At 38.2% G+C, this 22807-nt stretch overlaps 1 protein-coding gene across 3 annotated transcripts in view; it reads right to left on the bottom strand.

The window, feature by feature from the left end:
* The window catches only part of RNF38 (ring finger protein 38), a 107403-nt gene that overhangs the window by 3666 nt on the left and 80930 nt on the right, over positions 1-22807 (bottom strand). For all 3 annotated transcript variants that reach the window (XM_027653036.1, XM_027653037.1, XM_027653038.1), the window contains 8 exons: positions 21286-21499; positions 18421-18588; positions 13929-14099; positions 12136-12297; positions 9173-9279; positions 7526-7610; positions 5921-6042; positions 4921-5020 (listed from right to left, as the gene is read on the bottom strand). In XM_027653036.1, the coding sequence (XP_027508837.1) occupies positions 4921-5020; positions 5921-6042; positions 7526-7610; positions 9173-9279; positions 12136-12297; positions 13929-14099; positions 18421-18588; positions 21286-21499 (1129 nt within the window). The remainder of the gene's footprint in view (positions 1-4920; positions 5021-5920; positions 6043-7525; positions 7611-9172; positions 9280-12135; positions 12298-13928; positions 14100-18420; positions 18589-21285; positions 21500-22807) is intronic.

The raw sequence follows: 22807 nt of genomic DNA, 5'->3' as shown, positions 1-22807 counted from the left end.
TTGTGACTTTTATCTTTAAAGATCGAGCAAAACAACAAATGGGGCTCTGTCTAAGTGATGGGTGGTTTTAATAATGCAGACTCACAGCTATGGTACATTGCCATCACATGGATGCAGCTAAGAAGCAGTACTGTGTGCTGCAGCAAAAGCCAATGAAACAAGATGAGCCACCTTGGGCTGCAAAAAAAAATGTCTTGTGGGAGGGTGTCACGTTGTCACAAGCTCTACTGATCAGCAATGACATCAAGCTTTGTTTATTCAGTTACTGTCACAGAAAAACATCATATAGATTTGGTCAAAGTCGAAACCAAACCAGGAAAAAAGGCAAGGGGTTTTAGAAAAGGGGAAGGGGAATTAAAACAAGAAAGTTAAACTAAGAGAAGATGACCTGACTAAACAGGTATTCAAGTAATGCACCAGCAGGTCTAGATTTGGCTCTTCAGTAAAGCACACACTGAAAACATGTCCTGTGACTCATTTACTTTTATAGCATCCTTAGAAAATAAGATAGATGAGAAGTAACATGCCTTAAGCTACTAGGAAAGTATTTCTGCCTTCTCATTCCCCTTTTCAAATAATGGCTAATTTCATTTTAACCAACGATGAGAAAAAGCCCCAAACAAACACACAACATCTATGATGAAACATTTCCTTTGCAAAGGGCAGAGTGGGGCCCTTCCCTGCCCCAGATACTATATTTCACAGTTACGAAAACTGCAGGACCAACCACTGTCAACTCCAAGTCTTTCTAAGGGAACCAAAACCTTCAATGAAAATACAAAATCAAAAAATGCAGCTCTACAGGCCAGAATTTAAAACTCATTGTCACAAATCTCAAATCCAAACAATAACTACATCCAGTGAAAGTAACAAGTTATTACTGAAAAACATTATTTAGTAATGCAAGTTAAAATGAGGGTATATTTTTCTGTCAATTACTACTGTTATCACTGGTTTTGTAAAGCATGGATTGGAGAAACAAAATTTATTTCTCTCTAACTAGCAGTTTTGAAATACACTTGAGGACAACGTCATTATTTAGTCACTTCATTGTATGTGCATGATTCTAGATACAATCTGGTTAATATAATTTTTAAAATAAAAAGGCATGTCCTTCAAAATTCAATGGATTAATGAATCACTTAGGTCAACAATGAGGTAGGAACCATCTGTACCACAGAACAGCATTCAGTGGGAGCAATTTCCTGATAGGAATTGCAGAAATAAACTTATTGTGCCAGGATAAAATGAATACTCATGAACACCACACCACTACTTCTCTAGCAACTTTTCAAGATCCTACGCAAACATCTGTTTTAAATTTAGTTGCATTTTTGTGCCTTTCAATAAATGAATTCCCCCTTCCCGGTATTTAATATGACTCTATGGTGTCAAAAGAGGAGTAAGGTAATACTGACCTTTTAACTTGCCACTCTTTCAGGTAGATTTATTTTTTGTACTGTAATGAGAGACTGCTGCACAGCAAACAGATCTACTTATTTTTTTTTTATTTTATAGAAATTTAAAGTGAACTGCATTTAAAACAGTAAAACTATAGGGCTACTGAAATACTCTAAAAACCACTGCACTACTTTGGTGTTAGTCCTTCAGAAATAAATCAAAGTATAGTTACAGTTCATCTTTTCTCATATATAATACAGCATTTCCTACCAGACCATTAAATAAAAAGGTAAGTAGTTCTTTTAAGCTGGTTCTAAACCCTCTAGGTGAAAACAGGTCACAGTGTCAAGTTTTCCTTTGGGATGATGACTGTTACTTCATAGAAGAACATATTTCCCATGTATTCATATTTGACTAAAGGATAATAAATAAACAAATACTGAAATATGAGAATTGACAATACTATGAAAAGCGAAAGAATAACTTTCCTCTTGTTTCCTCCATTGTATTAGATCTTCTCTCATAAGTCTTTAAACCTGCTTGACCAGGGAACTATTAATTAAAGTGGGCAGCCTAACAGACTGTTATAGGACATTTTCTCTCACTTGCTCACGTTACCTAAAAAAGTAGTACTGTATATAGCATTATAGCAGCTAGGCAGATCAGATATTTCATGCATACAAGCCACAAAACTTTTTTAGATACCCCTCTATCACCACCAACAGGCAGCAGAATCAGAAATTTTTTTTTAAATAATCAGATTGGATCACTAACCTTTTATTTAAATATTTCACTAAGATGACACATGATGAAACTTAAAAAATAATCAACTTGACTCCATAGTTCTAGAAATATTCCTAAATAGCAAATACTTCCTTCAAAGAGACAAGATCAAATCAGTAAAACAGTGACAAACTGGTAACTTTTTTTCTTTTTTTACCTTGTTGAAAAATGTCACAAGTACTGAAAGCTATGATTTCTACTTTTCCTTGCAAAGTTTATCAACATGATGTTGGCTGGATGACATGAATTAAGTGGATCTGGACATAACTGTACAATCAACACATTAAAAAAGTTGTCAAATTCATAAAGGAATGGAAAGAAACAGAGGCTGTAACTAAAACAGACTGGTGTTACAGGTAATTTGTTACAGCTTGCAGAGTAAAATATTCTTATATATACCATCTTTGTACTGCTGTAACTGAACCTAAATAGTGTAAAAGTACTGTCTTAGCAACCCTACTTTGTGATGGTTTAACCTTGTCTTGCTTATTGTGCACTCAGCTCTGGAACACATGATGTCAATGCAAGCAGTTTCAGCAGGTTTAACTGCAGCCCTTTAGGGTTTGATTGCATACCTTACACCCCATTCTAAAGACAACCTTTAGAAAATACCATGTGTTGATCTGTTAGAAAATGCAGTTTCTGTAACAGGACAGGAACATCAGCAAAGCTATTTCACCACTACTATAGTACATCTATGATTATGAAAACAGACTAAACTAAATCTACTTTTTTCACTGTACAGTTCCAAATTCTATTCCCAGTTCATTACCACTTGAAAGGACTAACTCTAACTTTAAAAGTACCACACAGAGTCTCAAAAAAGCATTAACTCAACATACTTGTCTGATTCCTGAGTCCAGTGTCAGGTACAAAAAGAGCACTAAGAACAAGACAAGCATTCATGATACTTCCCTGACATGTTCCTCTAACTTCCAGAAATCTGCAGATCAGGGATTCTATGAATCAGAGGCATGTTTTCTTGCATTAATAGCCTGGAAAGAGCTGGTTTTAAAAAAGTTTAGATAATCAACTTAACCTGTATAGCCCTATAATGTCCACTATCTCAAAGGCTGTGTCAAACGAACTTAGTTTTTTTTTTTTTTTTCATAAAATGGAGTGAATGCTATCCCTGGATACTTAATGTCCACACCACAACTGACTTATGAAGTTTCATGCAGTGAGAATACTGACACACATAGTATGAACACTGCTCAAGAAGAGTAGGGGGACACTGAAGAAGAACACTACTTCTCTCTCTCTATATATATACATATATACATATATATATATATACATACATATATATACATATATATACATACATATATATATACATACATATATATATACATACATATATATATACATACATATATATACATACATATATATACATACATATATATATGTGATCTACTCTTAATTTGTAGTTAGTGAATAAAACAGCATACATCTAGCATAGATATATTGATAATATTATGTGGAGCGGGTGTGTGTGCATAGCTTTTTAACCTGACAGTAGAACAACCAGATGTTTAGATTCCTCTTGCTGATTCTTGAGCATGTATGTGGATTCAGATACTGAAGGACACCCGTTCTAATGAAAGTTATGACCACTGTGGTAGAAATATTTACTGACCCTAGATTTAGTAGGAGCTTTAGACCTAGCCTACCAAGGGCAATTTCATATCCTACTTTTTAAAGCCCTTCTCATTATTCTTGGTATCTTGTTAGCCAAAAGAATGCTGTCAATATTAACTTGATTTTTTCTTTCTCTGAATATTTTAGTGTATGCCTAAGATATGTATTTTCCCAGTTTTATGATGTCATAAAGGCATTTAATTTCTTCTTCCAAAACAACTGACATCATCTGGAACTCCCTAGGGACCATATCAACATAGGATCATTGCAGTTCCCAATGTTCTACGCAACAAACTACACACAGGTCAAAGCTGAATAGAATAAAATACTGAAAAAAGCTGAGGCAAGATGGGAATCAATTCCTCGTTGACAGTAGATCTGGTTAAATGCAGCCCTGTAGAAATGCCTATCATCATCTACTTACTTGTATTTCTTGTTCTTCACATCTTCTGCATTGCTGCTATTTAATCTGTGCTCTTACTGGGCTGTCCCGATTCTAGAGCCTTTCTTTTTTGCTCAAATTCTCTTGGATGGGTATGTAATATTGTAAAACTATAATTTCTATTTGCATATATTAAATTTCTGTATATACACATACACATATACGTACACGCATTAACACATTTTATTTGCCCCAGAAACTAACATTAATAGCAAAATGTGGAAGGAAAGGTATTGGTACTCATCCTTGCTAGGCAAGCTATGTAAAACAGTTAAAGCCACCATCATCATGAAACTCTACATCACACTTTCTGTATTATTTACGTTTTTTCCAAGTCTTCCTTAATATCACATATTACTCAAATTCACAGTCATTGTTCTAAACGAATGGAAAACACAGTAAGATCTGTCAATGAAAATCCTTCTCCTCGTATTCATTTTCCCTTGTGCCAAAGATTATACAGAAGCAACCTTCAACCATTACTAGAAAAATACCCTACTTAGGCAGTGCTTCCACTCTACTGGCATTTCTAGCCTACGTATTGGAAACATAAAACAAGATGAAATGTAAGTGGAGCAGCAAAATACCTCCACTCTCTCCCCCAAAACTAACTAATGAATTTCATATAAGATAGGATTATTTTTTCTTACCTTCAGCCATTTATCAACACACTTGGCATGGAACTCGTGGTTACAGGGTAAGACTCTAAGTAGCTGCCTTGACTCAAAATCACACATGCACACCACACATCTGAAAGAGACAACAAAGTTCAACTGTACCTACTGTGTAAGAACAACAAACACATAATTCCATGCAAAACCTTACAGGTATGACTGTGACACAGTAGTTATTTTACTTCTTCAGTAGCTACAGTGATCTGTATCTAACAATGTAAACTGAGAACTGACTCTGTGGGGTTTTGTGGGCGGGGTTTCTTTTTTGTTACTGTGCTTTCAAATCACAAAGCAAGTGCTCCAGCTCACGGGAGTTCACAGATGCAACCAATACAACAGAACAGACGTTTTACCAAAATCTAAAATAGTAGAAATAATAATCTGCAAAGATCTCTCCCTACTGATGCTTTTAAGTCACACCAAAGGTCACTGAAACCGACGGATCAGAGAAAAATCCTTATGCTGAAGTTCAAATATTAGATAGCATTTGGTACTAAGTCACTTAAACTACCTTCATATTGATACTGCCCTTTCCACCTGATTGTGCAGATCCTACAAACCCAGTAAGTTAAGGGGTTTTAAAAATAAGCAGATGCACTCTGAAACCACTGACCAAGCTCTACCAAGAGAACTTCAAACTTCCAACACTTGAAGCTATTTTAACAGAAGTTAAAGTCCAAGTTGACAATGTCACTTTAATGTTTAGTTGCTGAACCTAGAACACCACACTTCCATTTAATTTTTTTAAATGCTGAGGAACTAAATGAAACATAGCTAAATTATGCAAGACTAGATAAGAAGTTTTAAAGCAAGAATAAACAGTACTGGAAAGTACACCAAGAAAAAAAGAAAATTTAAAAAGTTTACTGACATGACTGCTGTTAAAGCCTTTCTGACCTAGCTGAGGCTGCAAGTTAAAGAAATAAAAATCAAGCCACCTAAATTATGGACCTTTGAAAGAGACCAATATACTTACAGTGTCTGCTCTGATTGGTGATTGTTTGGATTGAATCTGTAGGATGGAAGCTGTTCAATGTCTGCTTTTGTCAATCCCCGTGGTTTGGCTTCTCCCAGACGTTCTGCCAAATTCAGCAGTGCCTGCAAAACATGGAAACTGGACATTTAAAAATTCACTGGCTCTGGTTTCACTAGATTTGGGGCTACCATCACACCTCACTACCCCAGCTGGTAGCACAAAACACACTCCTATCAAGAAATGTTTAGAACCTTAGTTTTCTGATACAATACAAGCTCCATGGAAAGTCTTTCAAAACTTAACCATTTTTGTAATTATGTAAGATATTATCTTTGGGATTTCAGAACGTCCAGAACCCAACTTCCAATTAGTGCTATGGCTGCATGCACAGCTCAGTAAAAAATTTACTTCTGAGGGATCCCCTCGCCCTGTTATGAAATTAACAGTGCTGATAACCAGAAAGAAATTGTCAACTGATTTCCTCCCTAAGAATATGTGAGTCTCGTCTTGTGAGAGAAATCAACAATTTAATGGGACACAAGTTTCTGATTTCCACTCCATGTCTTGGGCTAGCTGAATTAAAATATGGAGATTTTATCCTCAACCTGGACAACAAATATATACCACCAAACTTTAAGGGCTTTTTTTTCTGCTAAATTTTTAATTTTCTATAAACCAAGCATTGCAAGTAAAATCCTCTCATGCACATAACTGGCAGTCTGTCATATATGTAACTCACACTCCTTCACAAGGGACCTAGGCAAAACATCACAATAAATGTGACAGAAAACCAAAGCACAGAAAAGTTAAAAGATCCTGTGAAAGTTGCAAATGGTACTGATTACACAGAGTTCTTATACTGTTGAACCTAGGGCTCAAATTCTCCGAAGACATTGCTGCTTCTGAACCACCACAGACGTTATTACAGAAGTGCTCATTGTTAAAATAAAAATGTCCAACTATACAGAGATCTTAAAGGGAACACAGGCAGAGAGATGCAAAAGTCAGGGTTGGGTTGATGGCTGACTGAAGAGAAATCAAATGGAATCAATCAGCAAAGAGACAACAGTTGAAACTGCCCCATAATTATCTAGGATATTTAAGAGGGTTCTAAATCTCTAGATGTGAATTACCACACCCTTCTGAGGGCCAAGAAGAACAGGGAGTAAGGTAGTTCTATAAACATTACACTTAATCAATCCTATGAGATTAAAACTATGCTGTATTAACACTATTCTGAAAGTTACACACACAAACCCAGTGACTTACCCTGTTCTTTTGAAAGTGCTTCACTTCTGTTAGGTATTTAAAATCAATTAAAATTTGAAAGGAGAAGAGTAGCATGTAAAGCATAAAAGCTGAACAATTCAATGATTATTAGCCTGGAAAGGTGGATTTTGGGAAACCATAATAGACAAGAAAGAAAGCTAAGCACTTCTAATATCCAGTATTACAAAAAAATCTGAAAGTATGTTTTTTGATTCCATCTTCACAGTCATTACATTTATTTAAAAGGTAAAACCAGGATTAAAAGCAAAAGATAATAAAATTTTATCTACTGCTTGAGCTAATATCTTTAAAAGCAATTGTAGTTCACACACCAACCTCATAGTTTTCTACCTCTCCATCTTCCACATCCAACTCAAAGCTGAAAGCTGGTCCAACTGCAGGTGGCACTGGGAGCATTGATCTACCACGAGAGCAAACAAGGATAAGGTTCAGCATCTTGCTGAAGGAAAGCACAGAAATATCTGGCAGAGGTAAAGCTACCTTATTGATGTCTCTTAAATCAACATGTTACCAAAACTGGTAAAAATGGTATGTTTGAAGTCAAGAGCAGACATTTGAAGTGAAAGAGTCACAGGAAAAAGCTAATTCTGCCACTTTTTGTTACTGGGAGTGCTGACTTTTCAGTTGCATGCATGTCTCACTTGGTATTTTCAACCAAGCTCAGCTTTATTACAAAAATTAATCTCTTAATTATCACAGACTATGGAGAGTTAAAACTAAAAAGAAATTGACATTCTTGTTTTAAATATGTTTTATTTCTTTAAGTGGATAAAATACCATCAAAGAAAAAGAACCCTAAGTTCACTTAGCTCTCCAATACAAAAGTCTTGCAACTTTTGTAAGCCTGAAACACAATGAAGATAGACAGGATCTGCTACTGGACCAACTTCCATACTGAAGTCAAGCACAAATTCACTTTCTCACACACTGTGATGTTGGTTAAAGCAGAATCCTTCAGATAAGTATGAGATGTTTTTCTAGTTGTATATTCAATAAGTGTTTTTACCCCCCCAAGATATACTATGGGTCAAAACTTAACGCACACACAGAAATCAAAAATTCAAAGCACTAAAATATACTAAAATCCCACTGAAGTCATCAGGAATTCCTGTGCCACATTGTGTCTTCTACAGAGAGGCAAGAAGCTATGACATTACTCTCAGACTGGAAGATGCAAAGTTGAACAACTTTGCTGAAATAGATTTCTGGTGCCATTTTCATGCCACATCTGACATTGTGCACAGAGAAATCTGATGTCAGTATTTGATTATTTCCTTGGCAATGTCAACTTTGCCACCGGAAACTTAATCTTCATTTTCCAAACATTTCATACTTACTTCCAAAACGGAACATAGAAGACTAATAAATTTCATGTCACAGACCCAAACTGTCTCACATAAAGTCTGCCATAACACACTACAGCTAATTTCTGAATGTTAACTGTCCCACATCTTTTATAAAACAGCTAAAGAGGCAGAACAGAAATTTAACAGCTGTAACAGAGTAGCAGTTCAGCCAATAAAGGCTGAACACGTCACAGAAAGCTCTCACTCTTCTGTTTCATAATTAAGAACCAAACCAAATTAATTTATTCTCTAAGTGAAGACTCCTATGACTTGATCCTACAGTGTAACCAAGTCTCTGTAAGAGTATCACAGATCCAAGATTTAAAATTTGGTCAACATTTTAGGAAGAGTTCAGAAACAAAGAGGTTGTCGTGCCTCAAAATACCTGAAAAACTACACTGGACAAAAACTGTCTGCTTATATTTTTTCCTTGCTCAAGGGTGTATGCTATTCAAAACAGGCTGAAAAATTTACACAGAAATGGAAGTTTTCCTCTGAGACAGGTGAACTGTGCCTGGTCTCTGGCAGAGAGACCAACCATAAAAAGTGCCAAGATGCCTGTTGAAAGTCACATGACTTAATAGCCTATATGGAAGCAAATGTACTTTACACTTACAGCACATAAGGTAATAGGCTGGGATGGTAAGGGTGTGGTGGTATTGGCTGCTGTGATCGGTATCTGCTGCGCCCTGTGAGTCTTCGAGGCATAAAAGGTGGGTAAGGCTGCAAGAAAGAAGAAAATAAGCTTCAACTGGAACTTGTGGAACTGGAACTTGTGTCCAGTTCTGGGCTCCCCACCACAAGACAGACACAGACATACTGGAGAGAGTCCAACAAAGGGTCGCTAGGAGGGGACTGAAGCATCTCACGCGTGAGAAAAGGCTGAGAGAGCTGGGATTGTTCAGCCTGAAGAAGACAAAGCTCAGGGGGATCTTATCAAAGTATACAAATACCTGAAGGGAGGGTGCAAAGAAGACGGAGCCAGGCTCTTTTCAGTGGTGCCCAGTGGCAGGACCAGAGACATTGGGCACAGACTGAAACACAGGAGGCTCCGTCTGAACATCAGGAAACACTTCTTTACCATGAGGGTGACTGGGAACTGGCACAGGTTGCCCAGGTAGGTGGTGGAGTCTCCTTTCTTGGAGATACTCAAAAGCAGGCTGGACATAGTCCTGAGCAGTCAGCTCAATCCTCCTGCTTGAGCAGGGGGGTTGGACCAGATGAGTTCCCTTCCAACCTCATCCAGTGTGTGAGCCTGTGATTCAACATTTTCTCTTCTTAAGATCTCCTCCCTCAGTACTGAAATTCACTTTTAATAAAGTATTATTTAAAAAATCCAGTCTCTGCTCAAATCCAAAAGAACCTCAGCCTCAATTTGAAATTATTCCTATCTATAATCTACAATCATACCATTCCATGTGAAAAAGTGGTAATATACAACAGAAATCCTTGCAAGTTCTGGCGTTTTTAGTCTATATGCAGGATAGTTTGGGAAACAGGACATGAAGTGCTGACTCTCTTGTAAATATAAAAGCCCAGGTGCTATTATGCAGGCCTGTGCAAAAATGGTTGAGTAAAGAAGCCCTTAGATCTGTCTTTAAACAGCAAATTTTAATTTTTGGGTTTTTTTTTAGAAAGCCCACCTTTTAAGTAGTAGTATATATTTACATTTACGTTACAGTGTTGTAGCCTTTCAAGTGTACTTGGAAAGTTTAACCAGTACAATTTCTGCAGCTGGACCACATCTGAAGAGACATTCAAAGCCTAAAGCTTCAATGGTTTCTTTCCATGGATAAATCAGGGGTTTTTTTGTCATCCTGGTTTTGTTAAAATTTTTTAGTATTTTCTACAACTGAAGTTCATGTACACTCCTATTGAATTCACATTTCAAGGCCTTGAAACTTTTTTTGTTTTAAACAAAGAACACTCAAAGTCTTTAGTAAGATGTTTTTCTTCTTCTATGTTTGAAATCTGAAAGCACAAAAGGCCACCACTACCAATGACTAACCTAAAATCCTCTTATTTTACAATGGAAACTTTTTTAATAGGTAGCCATGGTCAAACATAACATTAACATATGAATACAAACACCAATGCGAAAGAGCCAAGGTATTTTTGCTTGGAAGTTTCAAACTAGACATATCCAACATGAGTTTTTCTGCTTTGTCAATTCTGCAATCCAAAAATGTAATTAGAAACTGTCTTGTTCACTGAATGAAAGAGAATCAGAAATGCAGCCATACCATTATAATGTTAATATAAATAAAGCTTTATGGTTGCTGTATAAAAGACCACATGATTACTTGTAATATATATTTATTCTACTCCTCAGTACTGAAGCATCAGAGAGGACAAATGCTACAATCTGCAAAAAATTTTACGTTCCTTATCTACTTTAACAACTGAACTTGGAAATCAAGAAAGCCTCACTCCAACCAAAATGTTTGTGATTAGACTAATTCATCCAACAAGAATACTGAATAAAATACAAGCAGTTTACAGAAGCTTTTAAGTGTCTTCGTCTCCAGAGCAACTCCAGGTGACTGAAAACTTAATTGAAAATCTGTACACCTTCAGATTAATTAAAAAACTGAAGAGTTTTTTAAATGCTGGAAACTTATTTGAACCTTTATAAAGATCACAGCAAGCATTTGACTAGATTCTGCGATCAAGGAGACTAAGGCAAGCTATCTGTATATTCTGCAGTTGCAGGGCCTGAAATTTCATTCTCATTTAAATTTTAAATAACCATAAACCTCTAAGCCTCTAAAACCTCTGTCAACTTGATGCACAAGTCAAACATTAAAAAATTTCAGCACCTTTACCTGACTTCTAGTTATTTCTTTGAGCATCACACAGGCAGGAAAGGTTTTTATTTTTAAAAAAAGCAACCCACACAAACAACAACAACCCCACCCATTTCAAGACTAATGTAATTGCAGGCTGAAGTACAACACAAAGATCCTAGAGGTAGCACCACAGGAAACACCACAGAAGTACACAATTCAACAAAAATTCAACACAGACTTTATCCTGCATCAGGTTTAATAGTTTTTTGTGCTGCTGCAGATGAACTGCCTGTAGGTGCCCAGGAAGCTGGCTCAAAAGCAAGCTTTGTGACATAGCTACCTTTAAAACATAGCGTGGTCTAGATTATGGAAGCTCTCTGTACAACTGCTTGCAGAGAAGAACTGTTTTTAAAGCATTCTAGCCTTCCTGATTTGTGGAAACTCAACATATGACTTATGATGAAGAATTAGCTGAAGGTCACAACAGCTTTTATAAACTGTACTAATCAGTTTCTGCTGTAGAAGTCCTGGACTGTGTGACAACATGGAATGTTTTCTAAGTAAATGCTGCTACACTCTGCAGATGTTATCAAAAATAATTTGCTGGTGGTTGTCAAATTACCCTTAACTTGATAAACACAAACTTAAGAAAATACCACAGTATGCAGCTACACCAATAATGGAACACATCCGCATAAAGTGCCACTTTTCAACAAAACGTACTACAGAATAAAGATCCAGAATGTTAACGCAGTATGAATGAGAATGTAGCATAGAAAAGAATACTTACTACACCAAATGACACCTCCTGGTGTAATGGATCGTGCGTTAAGAATTGAAGAGGAGCTGAGGGAGGCAACGTTGGTGGATGGGCTGAGGGAGGGTATGTAAAACCTCCTACAGGAAGGTGTTCTCCAAGCAATTCTACGTCATTTTCTATTCTTTGAAGTGGCTAAAAAGAAACCAGAGATAGCCTTTGTTGCAATAATAGAGATGTAATTTTTCCCCAATAAAGAACTGCAGTCCAGCTACGTATATTCCGTGCTGCTGTGATCAGTTTTTTAATAACCCTGTGAACAATTCCTAGGTCATTAACACTACCCAAAAAGCAATGACAACACTACACATTTGATATAAATTCACCTTTTCCAGCTAGCCATGCTTATAGACCAGGTATTTATGCGATCTAGCAAATACAGGAGTGGCTGTAATTTCCTGTGTCTTGCATTTTTCAGGACAAATATTTGCTCTCCCTCTTGCCAGGCTGCTCTCACTGTACAACTATGCAAGAGAAAAAAATAAACAACCATAGAAGAGAACTGAAATTGTGCCAGAAAAACTTAAAAGTGGAAACATGGTGGCTCCAGTTGATTAAACAGCTAATGATATCCAGTAACCAAGCAGATGCTTTCCTAGGGGGGGATCATGCAAGCAGTCTTACCAAGACAAGCAGTCCTGAGGCTTCAGAAGCATGAGATTCCAGATTGTAACTAGTCAAGTCTAGTACATCAGTCAGGTTCAAAAGCACCCAGGAAACAACCAGGAACCATCAGTTTCATAAACACACCTCTCTGAATGACACTGAGATCTACCATTTCAAGACATTCAGCTAAGAAAGCCACCTTGTGGAGCCAAAGGAATGTTCTGTTTTCCTGTTATGCAGAGCAAACTTTAAACACAAGGTATTCCTAAACCACTGCGATGCAAGTTTTTTTCACCAGAGCTGAAAGTTAACAGGCAAGCCCACTCAATAACTTAAGTAAGCAACTCAAGCTAAAACCCAAATCCATACATTTTCTAAAGGTCTTACAAAGATAGCTACCACTGGAAACCACTTTGTTACGATGATGGTAGCTCTTCTCCCAGCATTGTAACAAAGTGATTACAACCCTGTCCACACCTGAGACATGGCATGAAGAAGTCTCAGCATTGTTTGTAACATTGAAACTATTTCCTATTTCTGCATTTCTGAAATATCTGCACCTTCTAGTCAGAGGGGCAAACAAAGGGACACAGTACTCAGGTAACCACACAGAGTCATAAGCCAGAAAGGTAATCCTAATTTCCCCCTAAATCCAAAACAGGATCACATTTCCCCATGTTTGCACAGTCCCTATCACTAAGCCACATCTGCTTAAGCAGATGGCATCAGTAACTTTTGTAAGTGTGAAAAAAATATTCTAGGAAAAGCACCAGTAATTAAAAAAATTGAACAAGAAGTAATACAAAAGAAACATGTAATGAAAGTAACATTCTGTGCTTTCTCCTTTCTCTGCTAAGCTGTTCTCTGAGACATGTACTGTGCTACACAACCTCCACTGGATTCTATTCTGCTTCCTGGGAAAGAAATACCAGACAGTGAAGCAAACACCCATCTTTCTGACAGAAGTAAGAGCCTATGGAGAAACAGCACAGACAACGATGAAATCCAAAGTGCAACAATGAACTTCAAAAGTACTTTGTCATCTTTATATCAAGCAGTTACAGGCTTAAAACAAAATCCTTCTGTTCCTCAGCCAGGTATCAACCAGTACTATGCACCCCATCAGTTCTACAGAGAGTGGGGTAAGAGGCATTACTTACCGACCGTGACTGCTGTGCTTGGAAAGGAACGAATTGTCCTGGAGGAGGCAAGTGAGGAGGGTGGTGTGTAGATATATGAGGAGGATGCAAAAGGAATGGGTCACTAGAAATGAGGGGTGGAAATGCTGCATACGGTACAGGTAGGTGCTGGACTGAGCACGCCTGAAGCATCTGAAATAAAGTGAAAACAATACATTTTTGTCTCTAGCACAGACATCCCCTACACAACATTCTACATTCTATGTATTTATTATGGAAAGATATCACTAAACAGTTCTTTTACCTCCTTGGAAAAGCCTTCAAAATACACATAAATAATAACTCATTCAAATACACAAGGAACAGTGATTAGCACAGAACAGGCTCTAGAAGCACCATAGTTGACATCTGCTAGGTGCTCATAAGGTCACTGGGAGCTAGGATTTTCAATACTCCAGGATTAGACATCCTCCTAAGTGACGAGCAGATACATTTATCCTAGTTCATTTTATTTTTGCCACATATTACCATCAAAACAACATGCCAGAGCAATGGCATTGCAACCACTTTAAGCTCTAGATGCAGCAGAGGGACTCTCAGCTGCCAGACTGTGCCTAAAACCCTCTGTTGCCTCATATATTATGAATAATTCTTATGGTCTGCTCAGTTCTGCACTTCGAGGTGAGTCCTTGCCTGTAAAGGTAGCTCCCTCAGTGACAACTACTGTGCAAAAGAGCCCTTTTTCTCTCCTCCTTTAAATTCCTGACAAAAAGGAATTGTCAAAATTGACAAAAAAGGAATTTGTGCCCAAAAGCAGCTTTGGGCACAAAAGTTTGAACACTACAGTGGTGAAGGCACTGAAGGGCAAGAGGAATGTACTTCATGAAAGTGTTCAGTTTTACTTCCACCTTCAGATATGAAGAAGCAAGAAACCTGCATTCTCTTTTTTTTTTGCTTTTGATCTATCATCAGAATGTCAGGCATTTCTGTTACATTTCTGGCAATTAAAAGAGCAATTAATGAAGATATCTGTTATCAAATCTTACAAAGAAAGTTGATCCAGTTCTGATCTCTCGCTTTTTTTTCTTATTAGTCATGTCACGTAGCATATATTGTACCAATTGACTATAAGGGCATAAAATGGTAAAAGGAACTAGTTTAAAATCTGATTACAGTAGTGGAGGTGGAACTATCATCTCAATTTACTGTGATCATGACCAAACATAAATCTTCACAAGTACTGAAACAGTAGCAGATTAATTTGATCTGACTACTATTTTTCTTTAAGTGCTGACTATTCTTTACCTTCAGTTATTACCTCATTTTTCTAAAATAGGAATACCCACAGACAAGTGTTTCCATTGTTACAATAAATTTTTACTGTCTTCTGAAATAGTTGGAGATAAATTTGCATGTAGAACATCACAGACTGTTGTTTAAAACAGGAGGTTCTTTGAGAAACATCAGAATAGGTTTAATCCCAAAATTCTGTATGGTAAAGATTACCATAGCTCCAATATATATGTTTGGAATGATCTATGCTATGTCCGTGTCACTTTTTAAAGTTAGAGTAAATGAGGCCATACTAACTCTGAAGTAGGAAGAAATAAAAATTACCTGTTTATTCATTAGGGCTTTTGAAAAACTTCTGCTGTTTGAACATATCATAGAAAGGCCTGAGTCGGACAGGACCTTAAAGTTCATCTCATTCCAACTTCCCTGCCATAAGCAGGGACAATTTTTACTAGATCAAGTTGCTCAGAGCCCTGTCCAACCTGGACTTGAACATTTCCAGGGATGGGACAACTGTAACTTCTCTGGGCAACCTGTGCCAGCGCCTCACCACCCTCACAGCTCAGAATTTCTTCCTAATATCTCATCTAAAGTTACTCTCTTTCAGTTTGAAGCCATTCCTCCTGTAAGTACATGCACTTCTACAGTCTCTCTCTCTCCACCTTTCCTGTAGGCTTCCTTGTAGGTGCCCTGGAACTAGGGCACCTCAAAGCCTTCTCTTTTCCAGGTTGAACAATCCCAATCCTCTCAGCATTTCCTCACAGGAGAGGTGCTCCAGCCCTTGTGATCAACTTAGTGGCCCTTTTCTGGACACACTCCAACAGGTCCATGTCCTTCCTGTGCTGAGGACCCCAGAGATGGATGTAGTGTTCTAGGTGGGGTCTCACCAGAGTAGAGGGGCAGAATCCCCTCCCTTTCCCTGCTGGCCACGCTGTTTTGGATGCAGCCCAGGATACAACTGGCTTTCTGGGCTGCAAGTGCCCATTGCTGGGTCATGTCCAGCCTCTCACCCACCAGCACCCAAAGTCCTTCTCGCCTGGGCTGCTCTCCATCTGTTCATCCCCAGCCTGCGCTGACACTGGGGGTTGTCCCAAGAGCAGCACCCCGAACCTGGTCTTGTTAAGCCACATGGGATTCCCATGGGCTCACTTCCTGAGCTTGTCCAGGTCCTTCTGGATGCCATCCTGTCCCTCTGAAGAACTTCTAAAATTGATAAAGGTATTTACTAACTGACAATTTTTTATTTTATAGCTACATATGCAGTGTGAGAGACAAATATTGTGAAAATAGCGAAAGGAAGTTCACAGATGAAGCTGGTGAGCAAGCTCACATTCTGGAGGGCACGAGCTACCTCTCAGATGTAGAGTTATAGGCTGGAGAAACTGGCTGACAGGAACTATGTGAAGTGCAAAGGCAAATGGGAAGACCGGCACTGGGAAAGAATAACTCCACGGAGCAGGAACTCTTCGAGACTAACTGACTGCAGTCAGATTTGCAGAAAAAAAAGTGGGGTTCTGGTGGGCACGTCAATTAGGAGTAGACAATACCCACAATGTTCTCCTGCATTGTGGAGGTCTATGGTATGCTGGGCTGCATTGGTAAGAATGCAACTAGTAAAACGAGTGAAGTGATTCTGCTCCTCCATTCAGAACTTGAGACACCAATCTCAAGTCCTGTGTGCAGTTTTGGGTGCCTCAGTTACAAAAAAAACAATGACAACATGATGACCAGGAGCTTGGAGCACACTGCATAAATGAAAAAGTGGTAGAACTGGACTTGTTCTGCTTTAAAAAGCAAAAACTAAGCAAAACCCTTAATACTGTCTGCAACTGTTTCATAAGAGTGGACAGAAAGTACCTGAGTTCTCCTCAAGGCGCAAAAGGAAAGGACAAGGATCAATGGGACCAAGATGCAACAAAGAAAATTCAGAAAGAAAATTCAATCAGATATACAGAAGAAATTCTTCACCATGAGGACAGTCAAACACTGGAGTGAAAGCTTAGAGGGGTTATGAAATCTCCATACTTGGAAAGAAATACTGCTTTTAGCAGGTGACCACAAGATGACCTCCACAGACCCTCCTAACTTAAACTATTCCTTAGTTTTGTGACCTAAGAGAAGAAAGCATAAAGTCTGCCTGCTGATGCTACAGAAACTCAATCTTAATTTTTTTATAGTCACTTGTATTGGATCCATTCTCTCAACACACTTGACTAACTGTTGTACATTCAGTCCAAACAAATGGCACCTGGACATGATAAATGTACTCATCAATAAGCAGCTAAAAGAAACAGGTGGTCACATCACGGGTTTTGTTTCAGTGCCACATAAGCTCGTTCATGTCCTCAGGTCACAGAATGCACAACAGGAAAAGCTAAGTTACACACTGCTGGCAAATGCACAGCTGGCAGAGACCAACATTATAACAACATTATAAACATTCACTGGACACTCTATATAGTATTTATGTATGATATTACAGATTTATACAAGAAAAAATGAGGGGAAACAGGCTCTGGTGCCTGTTAACACTTAATGGTGAAATTTCCATCAGAATGCTATGACCTGGAAAGTGGTAACTCTGAGCTGACACATAAAAGTTTGTGAGAAAACAGTTCAAATTCTTTCAAATTCAAAGTTGGTAAACTGGCCAGTCAAGGTACTTAATTTTACTCCCAGCAAGGCGCAGGCAGACATCCTTACTGATGAGTATTTTTATTACTATAATGAGAGTATTTTCAGACAAAAGAGCCCTTTTCAACTTGTAGTGATCTTTCAGGATTTTACTACTTCTCAGAAGAAAACTAACCTTGGAATATCAGACCTTTTTGCATATAACCATCCCTGAACAAGGTCTCCACAGAGTAAGATTTTTTCCCTAGATGACCTGCCAGACTAAAGCCTTAGAAACCTTCTTCTTACTACAGGAAAGTAGGTTGAATAGCTGCTGATGTAAGTTAGTTCATAAACCAGCTTTAGGTTTGAATTAAAACCCATCAGGACTCTACTACTATAAATAGTCATACTCTATACAGACAGTAGGTAACTACCATATGTTTATCAGGTCTAAAGCCCACACTACTATCCCACTTCAATTTAGCACAGGAAAAACAAAAAAAAAGGATATTTCCAACAGAATTAAAGCCACACAGACACTAAAGCTCCAAGGTGCCACTTCTATGACAGATTGAAGCTGGTGTAGTTACAGAGACCCACTTACTGGGGGAGGCACACTGCAAACTGGAAGGTGCTGGCCACTGAAAACCACTGAGCACCCTGGGACCTGCTGAGCGCTGCAGGCTGGAATGTGCTGGCCTGTGCAAAGTGGTATCCCATGTGGAGCCACAGTTGTCACTGTGTATGAAACAGGAACTGTGCCCTGATGGATCTGCAGCAAAAGGGAAAAAAAAAAAAGAATTTAATAACTTACTACAAAGTCTCAACAGCACAGGGAGTAAGATAACAAGCTTTTACAAATGTATGTGAAAAATAATATATTCACAACGAAAGTGTAAAAGGAGGTACATGGTTGTAATTTCTGTTCATTAAAATATTTTTATCAATGGAATGTTATTTACTGATCACAAGTTTCTGGGCAAAACTAAGAGGAATCTCTCAGCTTAAAATGTTAAAACTTCAAAGGTACCTTAGTCACTCAGAAGCACCTCAGACTATTAGGTCTCTCAGCTCTCCCCCAGGTTAATTGTTAAGAAATAAGGCAGTAACTCCCACATAAAAGCTAATCTACAAGTAGTTCAAGAATTTTCTCATTTCTGAAGGGAGTGATTCAATGTTAACTCAGAGACTTGTGTTAAAAAAACAATTTTGCACATTTTCTTTCTTTTAAAGAGACCAATTTCTTGATTCACTCTCAGGCCAATATTGAAGCTAAACTCCCAAGTTAAGTGTAACAGAACAGCTAACTGGACAGCTGAAAAGGAAAAGTTAACATGACTATAAGGCAGCAGACCCTAACTATCCAAATTTATATTAGGAAACAGACCCATGTAACCCAGTTTTCTAGCTAGTCACATGCCCTAAAATTTAATCATCAAACTAAGATCCAAAGGTATTCTGCACTTACAAGCCATGTGGGTTGTTTTCTGTGTTGGGTTTGTTGTTTTTTTTTTTGCTTGTTCTATTTTGTTGTTGGTTTTGTGGTTTTTTTTTAAACTAAACAAGAAATCTCTCATGGTCTAATAACATTGAAAAGGCTTAAGCCTTAGGAAGCACAGATTAACTGAAATTATTTCAAAGCTCTCTCTTCCTTCATGATCTGCTAAAAGGAAACCTGCTGGTTTAAACAAGAACAGCTCATTAGGAAGGTGAGAATGAGTAAAGAGAGCTAAACTATTAAACTGGCAGTGTACAGTCAGGCACACAGACCAAATCAGAACACAGATCACTGAACTGATATACTCAACCTGTATATCACTTATGACAGAAACCAGCCTCAGGAGAGACACTGACTTTTACCCAGTTCTGCCCCTGCTACAAAAGTTGGGCATACAGTGCATTGCTGGGTGTGATCATGAAATGTTTATTGGTCACAAAAATACTACTAAAAAATGATCTCTCAATTATGTTCCTCAAGTGGAAAGTATCACTGAATCTTTGAGATGCTGCAGAAGTAGAATTGCTCAGAATGTAAGTTTGTTAGGTAGCTAGACTGGCACTGGCTTCCATCCTTGCACTTGGTCCCAAAAGCAAATACTTTGCTGCTGAGAACCTGCACACATAATATGACACACCAGTGGTATGCGCTGCACTGAAAGCAAACCAGTTCTTAAGCAGGGATGTGACAGCTGCATTCCACACACATGCAGTTTGAGAAGTGGACATCCAGATAACCAGGCCTATTTCTCACTTCATGACTATGTAGTAACTAATTTACTTGTGCTGCAGCCTGTTAATTTAACAAAAACCAACAGAAGTTACCTCAACAGAATCACAGAATCATTTAGGCCAGAAAAGACCCTTAAGATCAAGTCCAACTGTCAACCCAGCACTGCCAAGTCCATCCCTAAATCATCTTCCTAAGTGCCACATCTATGTGTCTTTTAAATACCTCTAGGTATGGTGACTGCACCACTTCCCTAGGCAGAGTGTTCCAATGCTTGACAACCCTTTCAGTGAAGAAATTTTTCCTAATATCCAATCTAAACCACCCCAGTGCAACCTGCTGCAATTTCGCCTGGTCCTGTCACTTGCTGCTTGGGAGATCAACCCCCACCTAGCTACAACCTCCTTTCAGGTAGTTTTAGAGATTGGTAAGGTCCTCCCAGGGCCTCATTTTCTCCAGGCTAACCACCCTCAGCTCCCTCAGCTGCTCCTCATATAACCTGTGCTCCAGACCCTTCACCAGCTCTGCTGCTCTTCTTTGGACATGCTCCATCATCTCATGTCCTTCTTGCAGAGAGGGGCCCAAAACCACTTTTACAGGTCCTCAGTTACAGGATTATATACAAACTGCTGTCACAGAGAGGAATTACTTACTTCCTGGACCAATCACATATACAATTTTTTCATGAAATTTAAGGAGGAGTTGATTAGGTTTGGATGACTAATTCAGTTACACAACAGCACTATCGTGAGTTCCGCTGTTACGCAGGCAACCAATTACAGGCATTGCAAATTCTACTTCTAAATGACATATTTTAACTGTTTAATGACTCCTATGCTAAGGTAAGGTATTTCATGTGAAATGGAATACATTATTAATAAGTATCATATCACATCTTTATCACAACAGATTAACTACAAAAGCGAAACAAAACTGCATTTCAAAGGTTTGAGACAAAGACCTACAGAAATAGGCCAATAAACACACTGACAAATTGTTAAATATCAATCTTTACTGAATGTGTGAACCTCCTTTCTGTTTGTTTTCCACTGCCTACTGCAATGCTTCATACACAAAAGAAAAAAACACTTCATAAGAAGGCAAATAGAATTTAGTTCTCTGTGACTTTCATCAGCAACTAATTTGGGGAGGTGAGAGATCTTGAAGATTTTTGGGAAAAAAACCCACAAAACCAAACCCCACATCTCCATCAGCCTTCTGTTAGTACTCTAAAAATTTTACCTGATCATGAATGTCAACCATCACTGCATTCTGCTGTGGTGGGTGAGCAGCTGGGTGCAACATACGAGGAGATACATTCGGTGGGCGAAAGGCTCGGGGCTCTTCTATTGCTTGCTGCTGTCCATAGGAGAGATGGTGATAGTTTTCATCCTGGCTAACAGAATTATGTCTAGACAAACGATCTCTCCTTGTTCTCTGACGTCGAACAGGAGGACTGGAAATGCATTAAAAAAATTAGAGATTATACAAATGACACAAATCCTTCTCTGTAACTAAAACCACAAGACAAGTAAATATCAAGAAATTCTTTACACTGGAAAATTTTACTAGAACAGGTTTATTAGATTGGAATAAAATTTCTTACTGACAGAACTGCTACAAGCCTTACAGATGACACTTATTTCAGTAAGCAAATGTTTAACAGAGCATAGGTTAATGCTGTTAAGGAAACCAAGAGAGGAACTCTTAAGTAAATATTAACATGTTAAAAAGATGACACTTGGATTGCCATAAAAGTGCTCAAAAGTCAAGACTGCAATCTTCACGAGATTTTCCTGCATTTATTCTATCTAGGTAAAAATCTTTCATTAAATGATCACGGATTTCCCCAGGGTCTTTGTTTCAACCATGCCACAGAACAGTTGCTCACTTAGCGACGGCAGACAAACAATAGACTTCTCTCTGGAAACGAACTAATTTTTCACCTCTCACATGTTTACAACATAACTGAGTGCCTTCTAGAATTCTCTCAGAAAGATCCCAGGAAATTGTGATTGCAGTATTCTTTCTTTTTCAGAGTGGAGAATTTGTGTAGATTGATTTAGACCAGAGCATCCACTTCTTTTGAGCAACTGATCTAGAGGTAGGATTTGATTACATATTCTTATATAATTGCATGTATATTCTGAGCAGAGTTGCTACTACCTTGAGCAGAGACTTCTGTAAATCAGAGACCAGTGGCTCAGGTTCAGCACTCAGAAAATGATGCATACACAAGTCATAAACTCACTATTACAAGTTTTGAGTGAGCCTCTTCTTGTTTGTTTGGAAGGGGAAAGAACTGAAAGCACAAAATGATCTTGCAGTACTTTCAGTATATGCCTTCCAACCTCCACAACATGTAAGTTAGAGGTCCCAGAAGCAACAGCAAATTAAAGCCACATGGGGTGAAATGGTTTCCCATTTAGGAAACAGGCTGAAGGAACCACACTGCAGAGAAGAGACAAAAAGGATCTGTAACCCATTAGAACATGTCCTCTCTAAGAGTACATGGAAGAGAACTTCTGCTACTACCAAATAAAAATCAAATAAACCTGCAACTTGTTGGGAAATCCCAGACACTTCTCAGGTTCAGTCCAACTTCTGTGCTGTGTAAAACAGACATACTCAGGGAAGGGGGAGCACACTACCAGCTATCCAGATGCTACTGGGAGTATATGATAAAATGTCTCAAGTCACTATTTTTCTGCCCTAGTTCACAGGGATTTTATGCCACTATAACTTATCTTAGAACTGAAACAAA

This window comes from Corapipo altera, unplaced genomic scaffold, assembly GCF_003945725.1.
Source record: "Corapipo altera isolate COAL_440 unplaced genomic scaffold, ASM394572v1 61305, whole genome shotgun sequence".
Classification (NCBI taxonomy): domain Eukaryota; kingdom Metazoa; phylum Chordata; class Aves; order Passeriformes; family Pipridae; genus Corapipo; species Corapipo altera.
This window is presented reverse-complemented; position numbering and strand designations above follow the sequence as displayed.